Source organism: Candoia aspera, chromosome 3 (assembly GCF_035149785.1).
Source record: "Candoia aspera isolate rCanAsp1 chromosome 3, rCanAsp1.hap2, whole genome shotgun sequence".
Lineage (NCBI taxonomy): Eukaryota > Metazoa > Chordata > Lepidosauria > Squamata > Boidae > Candoia > Candoia aspera.
In genome coordinates, this window is record NC_086155.1 from 136,539,918 (window position 1) to 136,556,253 (window position 16,336).

General features: G+C 33.6%; 1 protein-coding gene across 1 annotated transcript in view; it reads left to right on the forward strand.

Annotated features, from left to right (window-relative positions):
* Positions 1-16,336, forward strand: part of EXOC2 (exocyst complex component 2) — a 102,964-nt gene that overhangs the window by 12,703 nt on the left and 73,925 nt on the right. The window contains exons 5-10 of the mRNA XM_063298824.1: positions 6,613-6,726; positions 7,941-8,065; positions 10,544-10,624; positions 14,945-15,090; positions 15,174-15,255; positions 15,940-16,042. Of these exons, the coding sequence (XP_063154894.1) occupies positions 6,613-6,726; positions 7,941-8,065; positions 10,544-10,624; positions 14,945-15,090; positions 15,174-15,255; positions 15,940-16,042 (651 nt within the window). The remainder of the gene's footprint in view (positions 1-6,612; positions 6,727-7,940; positions 8,066-10,543; positions 10,625-14,944; positions 15,091-15,173; positions 15,256-15,939; positions 16,043-16,336) is intronic.

Consider the following 16,336-nt stretch of genomic DNA (forward strand, 5'->3'; position numbering starts at 1 on the left):
CGAGGTGGGAGATTCCTCAAGTGTGTTCAGAAAGCCATTCAGACACATTAATACCTTGGTTGTACCATTTTAACTAGTCTTCAATTCCTGGAAATATATATAGCAACTGCTAGTCTAAAAAGGACCAGAGAGTGATTTGTTCATGACAACATGAGTTGCAGAAAACTCCTTTTTGAGATCACCAGCATCAGACAAACAGAAGGCGAAATCAAGCATTTGCCCCACATAGGGCCACATACCAGCTGGAACATGTCAATAGCTGTCACGTCAACCATAAACTTCTGAGCTAACTGGGCAGCCTCAGCATGGACATTGAAATCTCTGAAGATAAGAAGACTAGAGTATCCTGAACTTACCAGGTCAGCTTTTTCATCCAGAATTAAATCCTCAATAAAATATATTTCTCTAGGAATTTACTTAACTTTAAAAAGCAGGATCTTTAGGTTGGAGGACTCACCATTAATGCCACCTAGACTTCTGTAGTTATATTGCAGTCGGAAAGAAAGGGAGGCCAGATACCAGCCTACACCCCACTTTTCTGCTATACTGAGATTGCAACCCTTCACCCTATTTCCTCCTGTGAGATACTACTTTAATATTCATTTCAGACCAAATTTTATTTTCAGTCTCCCACCATTTCCCTAACACATTCCATAATGCCAGCAACAATTAATTCTTTAAAATCTAATGATAATCATAAATATGCTTCATCCGGATAGAAATAGCTAATGAATCCTTTGGAATTATGTTACTTTCCTGGAAATAACTATGAGGGAAAAATAATTATAGTGGAAGTTTTTATTTTATCACTAGCTTTGTTTCTTCAAGGTCTAATTTACTGATCATGCACTGCCATCTAATGGAATAATAGAATCCTTTTTTCTGATGACAGAGTTGATTAGTAGAGAGAAAACATTTCTGGTTTTATTTTACACACACACATACACTCACACTCACACATCTATCTATCTGTCATTTTTGTGCAAATTTCAGTTAATTGTTGCAGTTTTAAGAATCAGAATACAGTCACAAGAGCACGTTTGCTTAGGTAAGACCCAATATTCTTAAAATATTGGTTTCAGTTGGAGAATGTTCCAGTGAAATGAATGGCACAGGGATTTTTCCTGTTTATACAGAATGCAAATTTTTGTTAACCATTTAAGATATCCAGTTACTTTTCTGTAATTTTCTCCTGACTGTAGTTTCACTTGGATGCATTGATTAAGTGATGTTGTGCTGTATCAGTGTTTTACTTTGGCTGGGTCCAGATTTGCTATTAGTTGCTCTTCAGGTTGTTTCTAGAGAACATCCTTGTATTCTGTCCTACCACTGGAGAAAGTCCCTGTTAACACCTATGGGTTTGTCCTGTTTAGTCTGCCCTAGCATCCTTTCTGTTGGTCTCCTGCATGCTTGACTAACAGAATACAGCTGGTACAACTTTTGCTCCATGGAGTCTGGCTGATACCAGACAGGGGGAATGTGTATGGTAACTTGGTTTGTTTATGGTGGTTGCCATTCAGACTTTATTTACTTAAAATGGCTCTTCTTGACCTATAAAATCCTCTAGAATCTAGTTCATGTTAGTTTTCACTGACAGTATCCAGTAGAACTGCTTAGTTTGAGTTTTAAATAGATTTTACAGAATCATGTACACAAAAATCACTACCTCTAGTTGGTTGATAATTACTTAAAACCTATATTTATGAACTTCATATTTACATTTCTTTTTAAATAAAAGCAAGTAAAGCTGTCAAAAACTGCTCTTATAAGTAATTTTCAAAGGAAGCTAATACCACTGTCCAATTTCTTTAGAAACACTTGCTTATATCGAATATTTTCTTGTCAAATGTCAAACAGTGTTGACATATTATTTGTGTAGGATCTGGTTTAGATAGCTTTGGCTGGTGTTGTAGGTAGATGAACCTTCTGGACCTTGACAAGATACTAATTTATCTAATGTTATTCAATATAGGCTCAGTTCAGATTATGTCTGAACTTGCTTATTTTTTAAAGGCACCAGGCTAGACACTGGGAGACCGTGAGTTCTAGTCCTGCCTTAGGAACAAAACCAGCTGGGTGACCTTGGGCCAGTCACTTTCTCTCAGTCCTAGGAAAGAGGCAATGGCAAACCACTTCTGAAAATCTTGCCAAGAAAACTGCAGGAACTTGTCCAAGTAGTCTCCAAGAATCAGACATGATTGAACAGATTAAAAAAAAAACAAAGAATGACATATATGACATAAGCATCAATATAAATTGCTTTTATATCCCACTATTACCTGAAATACAATATTTTCATTTTCTTTGTTATTTTTGTATTATTTTAGAATGTTTTAAGTAGAGAAACTGTATAATGATAGCTGCAAGTTATATATAGCTAGTTAATTTGTGAAAATCATTACTTGATGGCAGCAGAACCACTCAGTGGTTGTTTCTGTGGATGAGCTATGAAGAAGCAAAATTATTACAGATGTAAATAATCCTGCTACAGTAGGTTTCCATTAAAGTCAGTTCAGACAATCTGATATAAAATGTTAAGAAATCATGTGATGAGAAATCTAGTTATTTGTTGAATATATATGAATGTGTGAACCAGTTCTTTACAAAGTACTTTATGTGGCATCTTGCCAAAATTGGAAATATTGCTTTGCTCCTTCATATACTTTCAGTGGAGACAGCAAAAATATATATAATTTATGATTACATTTTTCTTGCCATGACATTTTTATTTTGCTTTCATGATAAATTGGAAGAAGAATGGCATTTGTCAACATGATTTCCTTTTGGTTACCATTTGATGCTTGCCACCCAGTATTTCAATTCTTCTCACCACTCAAGTAAGACTTACATCCTAGTCTTGGCATTTTCCTGGTATAATGCTTGAGTCAGTAAGCAAGTATGTGGAAATTAATTTGGCAATGAGATGTAATGAAAACATAACACTGTTGAGTAGAGTTTACCATCTCATATTGCCATCCAATCTATATGGAGGCTGTACTTCGATTATCAAGCCACTTACTAGTCTACGCTTCTCGTTATATTATGGATTTTTACCTCATTATAGTCTCAGTTGATTCTCTTCAAAATGATACTTTTTTGACTATTCAATTATTAATTTCCACATGCACAAATATAAGGTTAGGGTATAGCATTCAGCCTCTTTTAAAACTCTGAGGTTTCATTTTAGAAATGGATGTCCTTGGAATTATGCACAAGTTCAAAATACTGAGCTGAGTAATTAGACTACGAATGATAGTCTCTGGGACTTCCAGCCAATTTGGATAGTGGGAAAGCATCTTTAATGCTGATCATTGCTGATTATATAAGTGTTATATTTCCTCAACCTGTGTAAGGCTGTGTAATCTCATGGGCTATAATAAGTAGGGTTTCTAAGATTTTGCCATCTAAGTCCTATTGTTCAGCTTTTACATTGCTTATTGGGAGTTAAGATATTTTATTCAATTTCTGATAACAGATTCACCCATTGTATTCATGTTCACATATCATATTAAACCACAAACTTTAGCCTAACATGCTACTGCGTGTACCAGCCCCTGTAATTATTATTCATTCAGCTATTGTCTGAATGAAAATTGATTGAATAAACTTGAAGTAACACAAAAGCAGTATAAAATGCAACATTGCCGTTGCATCATGTGATCTCATGTGATTTTAATCATTATTTTTACATGCATTACTTTTAGGATTCTTCCATCTTTCTTGTTTTTTAACTTAGGTTATTTGTAATTGAGATGAACCAGGAGCTTAAATTTATTTCACATTCTGTAGCTCATACTGAAGGTACAGTACTGTTTGGCACAGATCCAGTCGTTGGATTGCAGCAATATAATTTGCAAATCTAAAAGATTTACTTTTACTGCCTTGGAGAGGGATTTGATTTCATGTTTTGTATTTTAGCAGTTTTTTAAAACTTTTAATCCAAACATTATTGCTTTTAAAGTATTTTTGAATAATTTTGTAATTGTTGGAGGCCACATTATCTAGAATTCTTGAAAAAATAAAACCACTGGTTCATGAAAAATAAAACCACTCTTGCATATTTCCCAAACATCTGTTTTTCACATGCACTATTCAGTTCAGTGTTCCATAACTGTTTTATCAGTAAGATTCTGTCATCTTCATTATTTGTGCTGAGTGAAATAATGGAATAAAATTGAATATTTTCGGTCTTCAAACTGTGGGTATGTTTCATACTTCTCTATCAGTAGAAGCATTGATCTTGTTCCAATAATGAGGGGGATATAAATGTTGTCTGGAGAACCACATAGGCAAGCATGTATGCAACTGTCACTTACTGGAGAAGGAGGACTGCCTTTGTTCTTGTGTTTTTGTCACATGCACATTCCATTGAGATCAAATTTCTTGTCCACTGGAATGAGCTGCCCATGACCTTGATAACAGGAAAGGAGTTAGCTGGGCACCTTCCCTGCTTTTTTCTATAGGCTTATGTATTAGAGTAACTCAAACGTTACTTCCACCTAGGTTGTTTCTTCTTACCTTTCTTATAAATAGCTTCTGAGCTATATTCATTTACTTTTCTGATGCTCACCTCCATATTATCTGGGGCGTCTCTTACAAGTTTGATTCACCAGATCTGTAAAGCAGTAACAAAGTTACATTTACTTTAATTTTATGTGGGAATGACCTTGGGAGATAGGAGGAAGAGCAAACTAGACAACCATCATGTAAAAGATATTGGGGGGGGGGGATGGAAGTGTTTCAGAAGAGACCCTCCCTAGTTTTCTGGAGAGTAAAAGGAGAGGAGGGGAGAAATACTTTCAGTCTTGCAAGGTTCTGTTAATATAACCATACAATAAACAGAGTTAGTACTCATAGTTGTGCTTCTTGTCTGGACTTCCTGGAAAGGCTAACATTTACTATGATGCTTCCCATCCTTTTAGTATGATGCTTCCCATACTCCTTTTAGTATGGACTCTGGATCTAGTGCTTAACAATTTTAATTCAGTAAGATTTCCTTGACCAATTTTCACCCTCAAATCCCTATGCTTTATTCCCAATTTGAAGGGATATAGATCAGACAATCATGTATTGCATCTAACACTTTAGGTCTATATTCCAAAACAATGACAAGCAAATATAACTTGATTTAAATAAGATGACTTAATTATCAGTGTAGCTATTTAAAAGTCAGTGGGAAATAAAGTTGTTCTAAAACAAGTTCTCCCTTCCATTTTTCCATTGCTATAATGCAGTGGAATGTAAGAGAGAAATTAAATTCATATTTCATAACCAAAGATTATGAGAGCTATAGTTCAGCAATGTCTCACTTCTTTACTGCATTCTCTTTCACAAAGTAGAAAGCCATTCATATTTTTAATGAACGAGGAATACATACACAAACGCGCACACACGCACACATAACCTGGAAAGCAAAGTCATGTGGTTTCTTTAGAGCACAGTGATCTCCTCCACATAATCTATCATCACCCCACACTGATAACATTGAAATGCAAAGCCTATGGAGAGCTGGTGACTAAAATACTTTCCATTTAAGAAACATGTAGAAAAACAGGATGGAAAGAGAATCATACATTTATTATTCGGTAAGCTTTTTTTTTACCCAAATATGTCATATATAATTGTGTGGCCTTTCTAATTCTATCTATCTATCTATCTATCTATCTATCTATCTTTCTATCTATCTATCTATCTATCTATCTATCTCACTGCCATGGTTGGGAAGTAACTTGCATGTATAGATTGTTGCTCTGCTGATAATATTCTAAACAAGCAATCTAGAGTTAAATATAGATGTATAAGTAACAAGTAAAGATTCAGTAATATAGATAAACATTTTTTTTTGTCATGGAAAATAGTTTGGTTAAATCTCATATGGAACAAGGAGCTGTGAAGCTTTCTGAATGACATACAGTTTGGATTACTGCAGTGTTTTATATGTGGGGCTGCTTTTCAATATACTGAAAATTTTCACTTGGTCCAAAGCATACCAGCTAAATTCTTGACTGATATTTATTAGACATATTGCCACTTCTTAAATAAATTTACCCACTACCTATGTTCATTTTAACCATTAAACTATATCTAAAGATCTCCGATCTGTATAAACACACAGAGTCATTTCTCCATAACCACAAACATTCCTTTTTGGTTGTGGCATCTCTTTCTGCCAGGCCAAGAACTTCTTATTTTATTTTAGCACCCTAAAATAGATATAAAAGTAGCTCACTACTTTGTTAATTTATGACACAAATGGCCAATCCATGGGCCTCACATAGGGCCAGCCCTTCTATTCACAGGCCCCAAACCTCTCTAAGTGGGACATTTTTTTGCTTGTTTAAGAGTGAAATGAGTGCCTTACATTTACAGAGATGTATACCATGCATTATGCCCCTTTAGAAAAACCCAATTCCCTCAAAATCAGGTGAGTTTTTCCAGGCCCTTGTAAGGTACAGTTCAATCCAGTGATATTTGTGCATGTGTGATCTGTGTATGAGAATGCAGCCTTGATGTTTGATATTTTAATCTTAAGGACAATTTTTTTGTGTGAGTGCAATAATGACTCATCTCCAGGCCCATCATTTAGTCGTCATTTCTTATTGACTTGTCTAGAGGAAAGATTCCACAGAAAGAATTGGAAACACTGTTTCCTGGAAAGAGCGCTGATTTTACCAGTGAAAACTTTTCTGCTGCTTGGTATTTAATAGAGAACCATTCAACAGCAAGGTTAGTGTGAATCTTGTATTAATATTTTTTTCATGGTTGAGGAGTGTCAGTAATGTTGGCGAAGAATTGTAGGTAATGTGGCTGCAAGCCAGTCCCACTGAAACTGGTGGGACTTATGGTCTGCATGAACTTGTTTGTGTTACTTTAAGTGGAAACTAAATTCCTCCAACCTAATCTGGATTTATGCCCCTGCTCATAATTGTTTTTCAGTGTGGATTGATTATAAGACACAAAATAAAGAATGCAGATTATTAGAAATAGTGACTTATTTTTACAGCAGGCAATGCCTTGATTTTAGCATACTTTAATAGCTCTCCAATGTTTTACTGCTTATTTAGATGAAAAATTGTGTTTCCTATTTCACAATTCCATTGTTAACATCCATTATTCTATAACTTCCCATATTTGAAACAAAAAGCCTTTTTTGTCTCTCATGGAATTCAGTCATCTAGACAGTAGCCATAATTCATAGTTGGAGTTCATTGTTATATATTTACTCATTTAAATTGAATATCCCTTCTCTTGGCATGTTTGCTGAACTAAGTACATTTGTCATTATGACAAGAATAAACAAAAGTACAAGGATAGAAAAGTGAAAATTTAAAAGGCAAAGATCCAATTATTGTTTTAAACCAGTAACAGCAACAAGGAGATGACAGATTTGTATGAATGACATTTCAGTCTGCTATATTGTACAGCTGTAGGTGATTTTGTTAATTTGCCATCTTTCTTCCTCTTTTAAGAGAGGGGGATTCTCCATTTCTCTCTCTCTCTCTCACACACACACACAGTCTCTCTCTCTGTCTCTCTCTCTCACACACACACACACACACACAAACACAGTAAAAACAATAACTCTTGCTTAATGCTGACATAGCAGACAGCACAGAAAGCTTTTTGTTGGCATGGAGACCAACAATATTCAGCTTTGTCTACCTTTCCTTAATTTTTTCAGTCTATGTTTTTTCTTCCTGAAGGTGGAGTTGCATAACCATATTTTCATGAGTTAGTAAACATTGAGGTACTCTTTCAATTTGTGTAGAAAGCACATATTGGGATTAACTTGCCTCCAGGTGATTGGGGGATTACAGCAGGTCATCCTAGTTTTTCTTTAAGTATAAAACTATTTAGCTTGCTGTTTATTTTATCAATATGAGATATCATTTCATATTTATTGTCTGAATACCATCTGCCTTTTCCTCTTTTGGTTTTAGTTTTGATCAGTTTAAAATGGCAGTAATAAATCTGAGGAAACAAGCCAACAAGAAAAATGAGGGAAATCTACAATATGTCAAAGGAGGTCTCAGCACTTTTTTTGAAGCACAAGATGCCTTGTCAGGTAAGTGTCAGAACTATAAAAGGAATCACAGAATTCTAATGGACTGGAGGAATCTTAAGTTTTTAAGTGACCCAAGCCACTAAATGGCAGTGAAAATGTCTGATAAGCTGTACGTCAGTGGAGAAAAAAGATCTGTCAGGTGTTTCATACCTGTGATTTACAAGGAGAAAGGGTCAGCTAATTATTTTCTGTACCTGATCACATCATTCTACTGTGCTGATTGAGTTCTCTGTAATATTGAAGTATGAATTAGTATAAAAGATATGTATTTTCTGAGATTACATACATACATAATCCTAAATATTCTACTAAATTTCATCATAGTTTATATCACTTTTCTAAAGTAAAAGCCTAAGCATTAATTTATTTTAGTATTCAGTCTTAAAGATACAAGAACAGCATAACTTTTCCTAGTTTAACATTTGGCAATGCATAGAGATAGGAGGGGAGATTAATACAATTAGCTAAGAAGTCTTAAAATGAATTAGTCCCTTCATTATGTTATATACTGAAATGCAAAGATGATTTTCCCCCCATTAGGTGAGAACTGCATTTCACAAAGGAGAGATTATATTTTTAAATATTTCCTCTTTAGGTGTACTGTTTTTATTAGATACCCCTACTGTCATTTATACATAATTTTGCAAAAAGTCTTTTGCTTTTCATTACATTGCATATTCTCTGCTTGTTAAGAGTGCTCTGCAAGTGACGTGATCTGTGCCTTCTTTCTAATATCCATTTGGCATTTCACGGGAATACATTTCTAATTTCAACCAGTGAATAAAATGGGCAAAAACATAAGACTAATTTAAACAATTGCAGCTAAAATATCTAAAATTGAAGAACCTTAGTTTCAAAGATTTTTCAAGATAAAAGAGAGTGTTTATAGTTAGGATTCCATCTTTGCTTGAAATTTTGTACATAGTTCTTTGATAAATGTAAAGATGTTGCTATTAGATGATGCCAACTTTACAACTGAACATTTGTGAAAGGGTAATTTCTGCAGCAAAATACATATCGAGCCTTGGATTGCCATCTCATTAACAGAGTGATTTCTCAGTTTTGCAGAAACTCTTTTTTCCATTTCAGATTTAAAACAATGTTTTTGAAGATATTTTATATTCTCAATTGATATAGTAGTTTTAAAATAGAAAATACTTCAGATATGTGATGTGAGATGCAGTGCAAGAAAAAATAACTTTTCTTGGCATATTTTTTCTTTCGTATAATAATTTTTTCATTCCTAATTTTCTTTGGCAAATCAAATTCAAAGATTAGACCTAGAAGACAGAGTTCCCATCTCTCTGTAATAGAAATTAATGAAGACTTTTACTTATCTTTGGTGGGAATGACATTAGTGAATATTCTTCCACTGCATTGTAATTGAGAACAATACTTCCAGTGACTAAACCAGAAGTCTTTCTCAAGCAAGACTTCCATTGATTAAACTGGATTATTATGTTATTTTCAGTTTCCATCTCAAAAGACATGGCTGTCTATGGAAATCCATATACAGAATTCCATTCTTCATATTATTTCAAAGATTCCTATCCACTTTTACCCCTAAACTGTACTTCAGAGTAGCCAAGGAAAATATGTTTAGTAGGAACCAGATGAGAAAGGAAGCAAATAATAAAAGTTAAAATTATTTTCATTTGGAAGTTACAGGGGTTGTGCAAACTATTCCTTGCAGGTTTTTGCTTGTACACGTACCCTGAGATTATGTAGGAAGGCCTGTAGAGCATCCAAGCCTACAAGACGATATGGCACCTTGATGTTTCAAGCAGCAGGTTCAGTGGAGTGCTTCCAACTTCCTAATCCCCACCACCACATGGTTCACAGGCCCTAGAAGCTATCTTGAAAATTTATCATAAGATTCCACAAATAAGTAAAAACAGCTAAGGAGTGGGAAAATGCTAGAGTTAAGGCAATGTTCCCAACTACCGTTTATGCAGACCAGTTGTTGGAAAAAGAATGGAAGGGGAAATTATACCTAGTGAAATAACAATTGTGTTTGATTTGTCATATCCCCAAATGCTGTATCAGTATTTCTGACCATTTCAGATTAGACATATATTAACATGGCTTTACCTGCATAATCTAGCATAAAACGCATTTGCTTCTTCAAAGTCAAGTAGCCTCCAACAAGAGCTTTTGGCCAATGTAAAACTAGAGCTACTTTAAGCTCCATACACAAAAGTGAAATATATAGCAGAACTGTCATGGTAATTAGAAGACTAAATAAGAGAACATGCTCATGCCCAGATGATTAACTTTACTGCCAAAAATCATAGCATAAGCTTAGCAACATAGTGAAGTTTAGAAGTCTGGAGTCTCTGGCTCTTATCACAATGCCTTTGTCACTAGATCACAAATTATCTTGTAACAAACATGTGCTGTTTAAATCTAGGACTATAGCTCATTCATGTAGCTTCATCCATTAAAATAGTTGAAATTTAACAAGTTGCTTTATTTCAGCTATCCATCAAAAACTAGAAGCGGATGGAACAGAAAAAGTGGAAGGATCCATGACGCAAAAACTAGAGAACGTTCTCAACAGTAAGTTTTGTACATCTGTTTATATGCTTCAAGGTTACTTCTTTTATTTAAAGTAATAAAAACGGAAATTTCCCAACATTTGTTTCTGAATCTTAAGACTGTATGGAACCTGATAGTTTACTATTTGAATTCTGACAGTATTACAGAGACTGATACTTGAAATAAAAAAGAGGCAAAAGTATTTCTGATGCCCTGTAGTATTCTGTAAGCCTTTAATAACAAAGGGGTGATTCAGGTCTGTCAATTTAAATCCTCTCATTTACATTGAGGAAATGCATTTCAATAAATGATGACTTGCATCTACAGGACTAGTTTTTAAAGTATAATTTCCATAGGAAAAAGTTAAGTATTGAGCAAGATATTATCAAGTGTGAATTTATACTTTTGGGGCAAATGGGAGCCATTTAGTCTAGAAGATGAATTAAAAGTCATCAACCTTTTTATTTCTTTAATCTTATCCATATTGTATTTCATGTTTTAGACCCTTTAATTTTTGCAGCTTTCTTTACCATTTCAAGAAGTTTTTACGTCTGACTGGTTGTTTAACACATTTAAATCAGTTATCCTTATATAACATTTAGGATTTTCATACAGTATTTTTTTTTTTTAAATAATGAAGCAAGTCCTCCAGAAGTGAAAATGAGAAATTTATATTTTTAGATGGCATTTTGCAGATATATGTTTAAGTTAGAAAAGGAGAATTTCAAGCATTTGTTCAAATTAACATTTTTTCAAATTTAATTGAGAGTTACTCAAATAAGTTGTTTATATTTTTGCACTATAAAATGACACATATAAAAATAATACAGGAAAATGGCAATGAGTGTTTGATGTACCAGAAAAATCTGTTTTCTGTAATTCACTGTTTTTCTTTGCATAGCTTTGAATGTTCTAGCTTTCTCTTCAAATTGAATACAGGTAGCACCACTCACACAGAAAGGGAAGCAGTTTGTTCATTTTCCCTACATCTTTAATAATTCCATGTTTCCTCTGGCACTGATGCTTTGGACCCAGTTAATGGAGTGGCTGAATTCAGGGAAGAAAATGGATAAAAAGTACTAGTGGATAAAAATACTCTTCATAATAGTATATTGGGTTCCAAGCTAATGAAATGGATCTAGAGCAAAAATTAGCAAAGTTGTGCTCATGTGGAGGGGAATTGTTTTGGATCTAATCTTCATTCTTGTTCCTTTTCTCCATATCCTTCTGTGTCATGAAATATTGTGCTGAAGGACTGGAGTATCCTCTAAGGAACATGAGAGATCCCAAACGGCTGCAGGGTGAATGAGTGAATTGGTGCAAATCCCAGCCGGTCCCCTTCTTTCAGCAGGAAGCATATCCCAAATCCCTTTTGCCTCTGTGAATAGCCATTAACCTTCAATTGACACATTTCTTTCAGTTCCTGGTAAGGAAGAAAAGTTATCTGGAAAAGAAGCTTATTTTCCATGCTTCTTGGACTGACTTGATCTTTCTTAGCAAGTCAGGTTAATGCTATAGAGAAGTATGATTCAATACATGGATAGTAATTTCCATCTCGAATTAAGCCATTGAATTATTTAAAGTAACCGTTGCATATAATGTAGGATTTCACTTCGCCATTTTATTCAAGAGACATGAATGCATCTAAAAGAAACAATGTGAAAGAACTGCATTTGTTTTCTTTTAAGAGCTTTTACATATCGAATCTCTCTCTCTCTCTCTCTATATATATATATATATAGAGAGAGAGAGAGAGAGATTTCAGTGGAAGAAAATGCATATTGTGTGCATATTCTGATTATTTTGTTAAAAGTTTTTTTGGAGAGAAAATCCTAGAGAAGCTATTTTTCTTTGTTCTGTTTCTATCCTAATCTGAGGACTCTTTCCCTTAAAGCAGTGCTTCCCAAACTTTTTCTTTCATTACCCAAAACCGCTTATCAGAAAATCCTTTTTATCCAAGGTAGGTAAAACACTTTAAGTCAGTTTAAATGTCCCTGTTGTGATTTGGTAATGGGTTTGTGTGTCATTACTGAAAGAAAAACCAATTTTACCCAATTTTGGGTAATTTACCCAGGTTAGGGAAGCATTGCCTTAAAGCATTATCAGGAAGCTCAGAATTGCATCCTGTTAATAGTCTTATTCTTTTAGAATATGAGCATATTCTGTGGGAGGGAGGGAGATGGAAGTATTTTATTTCTCCCTGTACCTACTTTTTGTGTCACTTTATATATTATTTACAGTTTATAAATAGAAGTACTTCATCTCAGGCATACAAAATGTATGTGTATTTTTGCATCTTTCTCTGTGTGTGTGTGTGTGTGTGTGTGTGTGTGTTCCTAATTTCTCTCAGCGTTTAGGTACCTGGGTGGGAAAGGAACATACTTTTCAATAATAATAATAATTAGAACAATATACAATTTATTAATTTTTATAGAACAATGAAAGTAATAATTCAGAGGTTTCTGTAAAGATGAGATGAAATTGCTTGTATAAAATTAACTGAACTGGTATTATACCAGTCCTTTTGAAAGAATTTTTTTTTTAAAGGCTGTTAATAGAAATTGGAAAAAGCTATTATTTTATCTGAAAGGAACAGTAGTTTTTTACCCAAAGTATTAAACTTTGCAAAGGAGACTTTTGTTAGATATACTAGGAATATGGTGCCTTAGGAAAGTGAATTTTTATTGACTAATATTTCTTTGTGAACATCATTTTCCTTTTGAGTAAATCTGATATAACAATATTTCTTTCCTAATTCCTGGTCCTTTTTACTGGAATGGATGCTTTATGCTCTTATTGGAAGTATTTTTACAAAAGTTCTTTTTAAAAGCAGGTTCTAGGTAACATTTACACTTTGAAACAGTTGAAAAAAAGTTTTTTTTTAATTATCCTAATGTTTTGAAGGTTCTTGAGTGTGATTATTTGTGGTTTAAAATTTTAAAAATTAAATAACTAAAATATCTCATATTTGGAAATATTTGAAACAGTAGACAAATAATGCTATGTAACTACTATGTTTTATTAAATATTTTTTTAAAAGCATTTCTTGAGCATATCGGTTTATTCACCATTTCGTAATTGGAGTGTTATTTTCCTTTATTCCTATTTGCTAATCTTTTTAAATCATAAGACATTCAGAATAAAATGGTTAGCAATATCAGGTTTGGATATCAGGTAATTTTGTCTCCCCCTCCCAACCAAATAAAATGTAGTAGGACCAATTCTCCTGACAAAATAAAGTTTCTTGCATTAGGGTCCTGAAACATCAACAGTGTTTAAACACTATTTAGATATAACAATTATTTTACAAAGGCTACTTTTAACATGAGCAGGCCACCCACAGTGTTGACGAGAGAAAATGGCATGCGAGCCACCCAGTGAGACTGATGTAATTTTTTCATCTTTGCTTAAATTATAGTCACTAGACCAGATAATGTAGAAAGTTTTACAGGCAAATGTTTCTATCAAAAGGGATAGAAACATTCACTTTTTTTCTGGTAAATTAAAGTTAAGTCACAAGTTGAGAAAAATCAACGTATTTGACACATCTTTATTAGAAAAGGCAAGAACTTTTTTTGGCGGGGGTTAACTCTGAAACATGCTTCAGCATTCTACATCAAATTATAAGGACTGCTTTTAAATGTAACAAGTAAATGTTCAAATATTTTATTATTTGAATAGCTGAATGCAGAATTCTCAGTCCTTAGAATCGTTCTCATGTGCCTGCTTCTTGATCTATTGAAACCAGACAACATTGCTCAAAATCATGGAACTTGATACAGAATAGTGTCAGAATTTGTGGTGTGACCCATGGTTTTACTTTGTCATTTTAACAAATGTCCTAAATGGAATTCTTCAGTGAAAAGGAATAAAGAGTCCCTTTCGGACATATTTTCCTCAAAAGTCCAAATACCTTGTTTTTCACCACCCTGCCTCTCCCCCACTCAGTGAGTTCTAAGTTATTTTGTTGATATCAGTCAAATTAAATTCATGCTTATTTCATTGTGTTCTGTCATAAAAGGAATACATTAGTAATGATCAAATTGTCTACAAGGAATAGCCAGAACCATAGAATTCAGTTCTGTAGCCAAATGAAATGTACAAGCATTTGCTGCAGGAATGAAAGTTGTTTTGAAAGCACTTTGGTTTCTACCACACTAAAAATCTAGGCAAACAATAATAAATATTGTTTCAGAACATTTATAACACATTTCTAATATAAACAGGTATCGTTCTTGATGTAGGTCTAGTCTGTATAAAAAGCTTGACAAATTTTTGATTAAATTTAGCAGGAGCTGCATGATGCAGTTTATCTACTTGTTTATCCCCTTTTCTTAAAAGGAGCAAGTAATACCGCAGATACATTATTCCAAGAAGTTTTGGGCCGCAAAGACAAGGCTGACTCAACAAGAAATGCCTTAAATGTTCTACAGCGCTTCAAATTTCTTTTCAATCTTCCATTAAATATTGAAAGAAACATTCAAAAGGTATTAATATTATAAGATGCAAGTTAAATTGTTCTGCTCCAAATTTCCACTATACTACTTAAAACGTGTTCTTGTGTTTTAAGGGAGATTATGATGTAGTCATTAATGACTATGAGAAAGCGAAGTCATTATTTGGGAAGACAGAGGTTCAAGTCTTCAAAAAATGTGAGTTTGGAATTTTGTTAAACTTGATTTTAATTTTAGTAGGGAAGATTAATGTGAAAGCAAACTTAGAATTCCTATGTTTGCTGAGTAGTTTTTTCTTCTGCTTATATAGCATTTGCAGCATTTGAAATACTTCCTTAAACAGTGTCTGGCAGTGTTTCTACCTTGGAAATATATATTATTTTGTACCGTGCACAAGAAGACTTGAAGTTGGTAATTTTCAGGTTATGTAGCATAAAATAGATTTACTTCGAAGATGTATTTATTTTCAAATGAGGTTCAAAAGTTGCAGTTCGCAGTTTTATGAAATAGTTTAATGCATGTTTGCCCGGGATAAAATTAAAACTGAAATTTCTTATGTACTCAGTCTCAGTGGAAAAAAAAAAGGGGCTCTTAGTATATTGAAAGTATTTATTTCCAGATCTATAAATTAATAGTTACATGTACAGTGAAATGAATTGAGTTATAATATAAATTAAAAGTTTCTGACTAAAAAGATCAGAGAAATTTAGGAAGATCTGAGAAACAACAAGTTCAAATGCAAGACAATGATACAACAGTGATACTGGAGTGATTTCTTATAGTTCGTTCATTTGAATTATAAAGGCTATAAAATTATACACTTTGGTAATTCATGGCATTTTATTCTAGGATTAATGATGGTGCTATCTTTTAAAATCATAGATTATGCTGAGGTTGAAACACGAGTTGAAGCATTAAGGAAACTACTTCTGGATAAATTGCTTGAGACACCATCTACATTACATGACCAAAAACGCTATATAAGGTGACCCTTTTGATTTTTTCTTTATATATGTTCTTTGTGTAGGCAGAAACATTTCCTTGATAATAATTTTATTATATGAGAAAACATCCTACTAAAGAAGAAATTAGATAATCTGTATATTTTGTATCCAGAGTACTTCTCTGCAAACAGAAGGGCTCCTTTTATTAGTACTGTAAAGAGAACCAAAAGACAGCACAACCTCTCCATTTCGAAGAAGAGGATGAGCTGGCAATTTTAGCTTTTTTTTCTTGCCATTCTCAGACTGTACCACCACTTCATAGCTTGCTTTCAAGA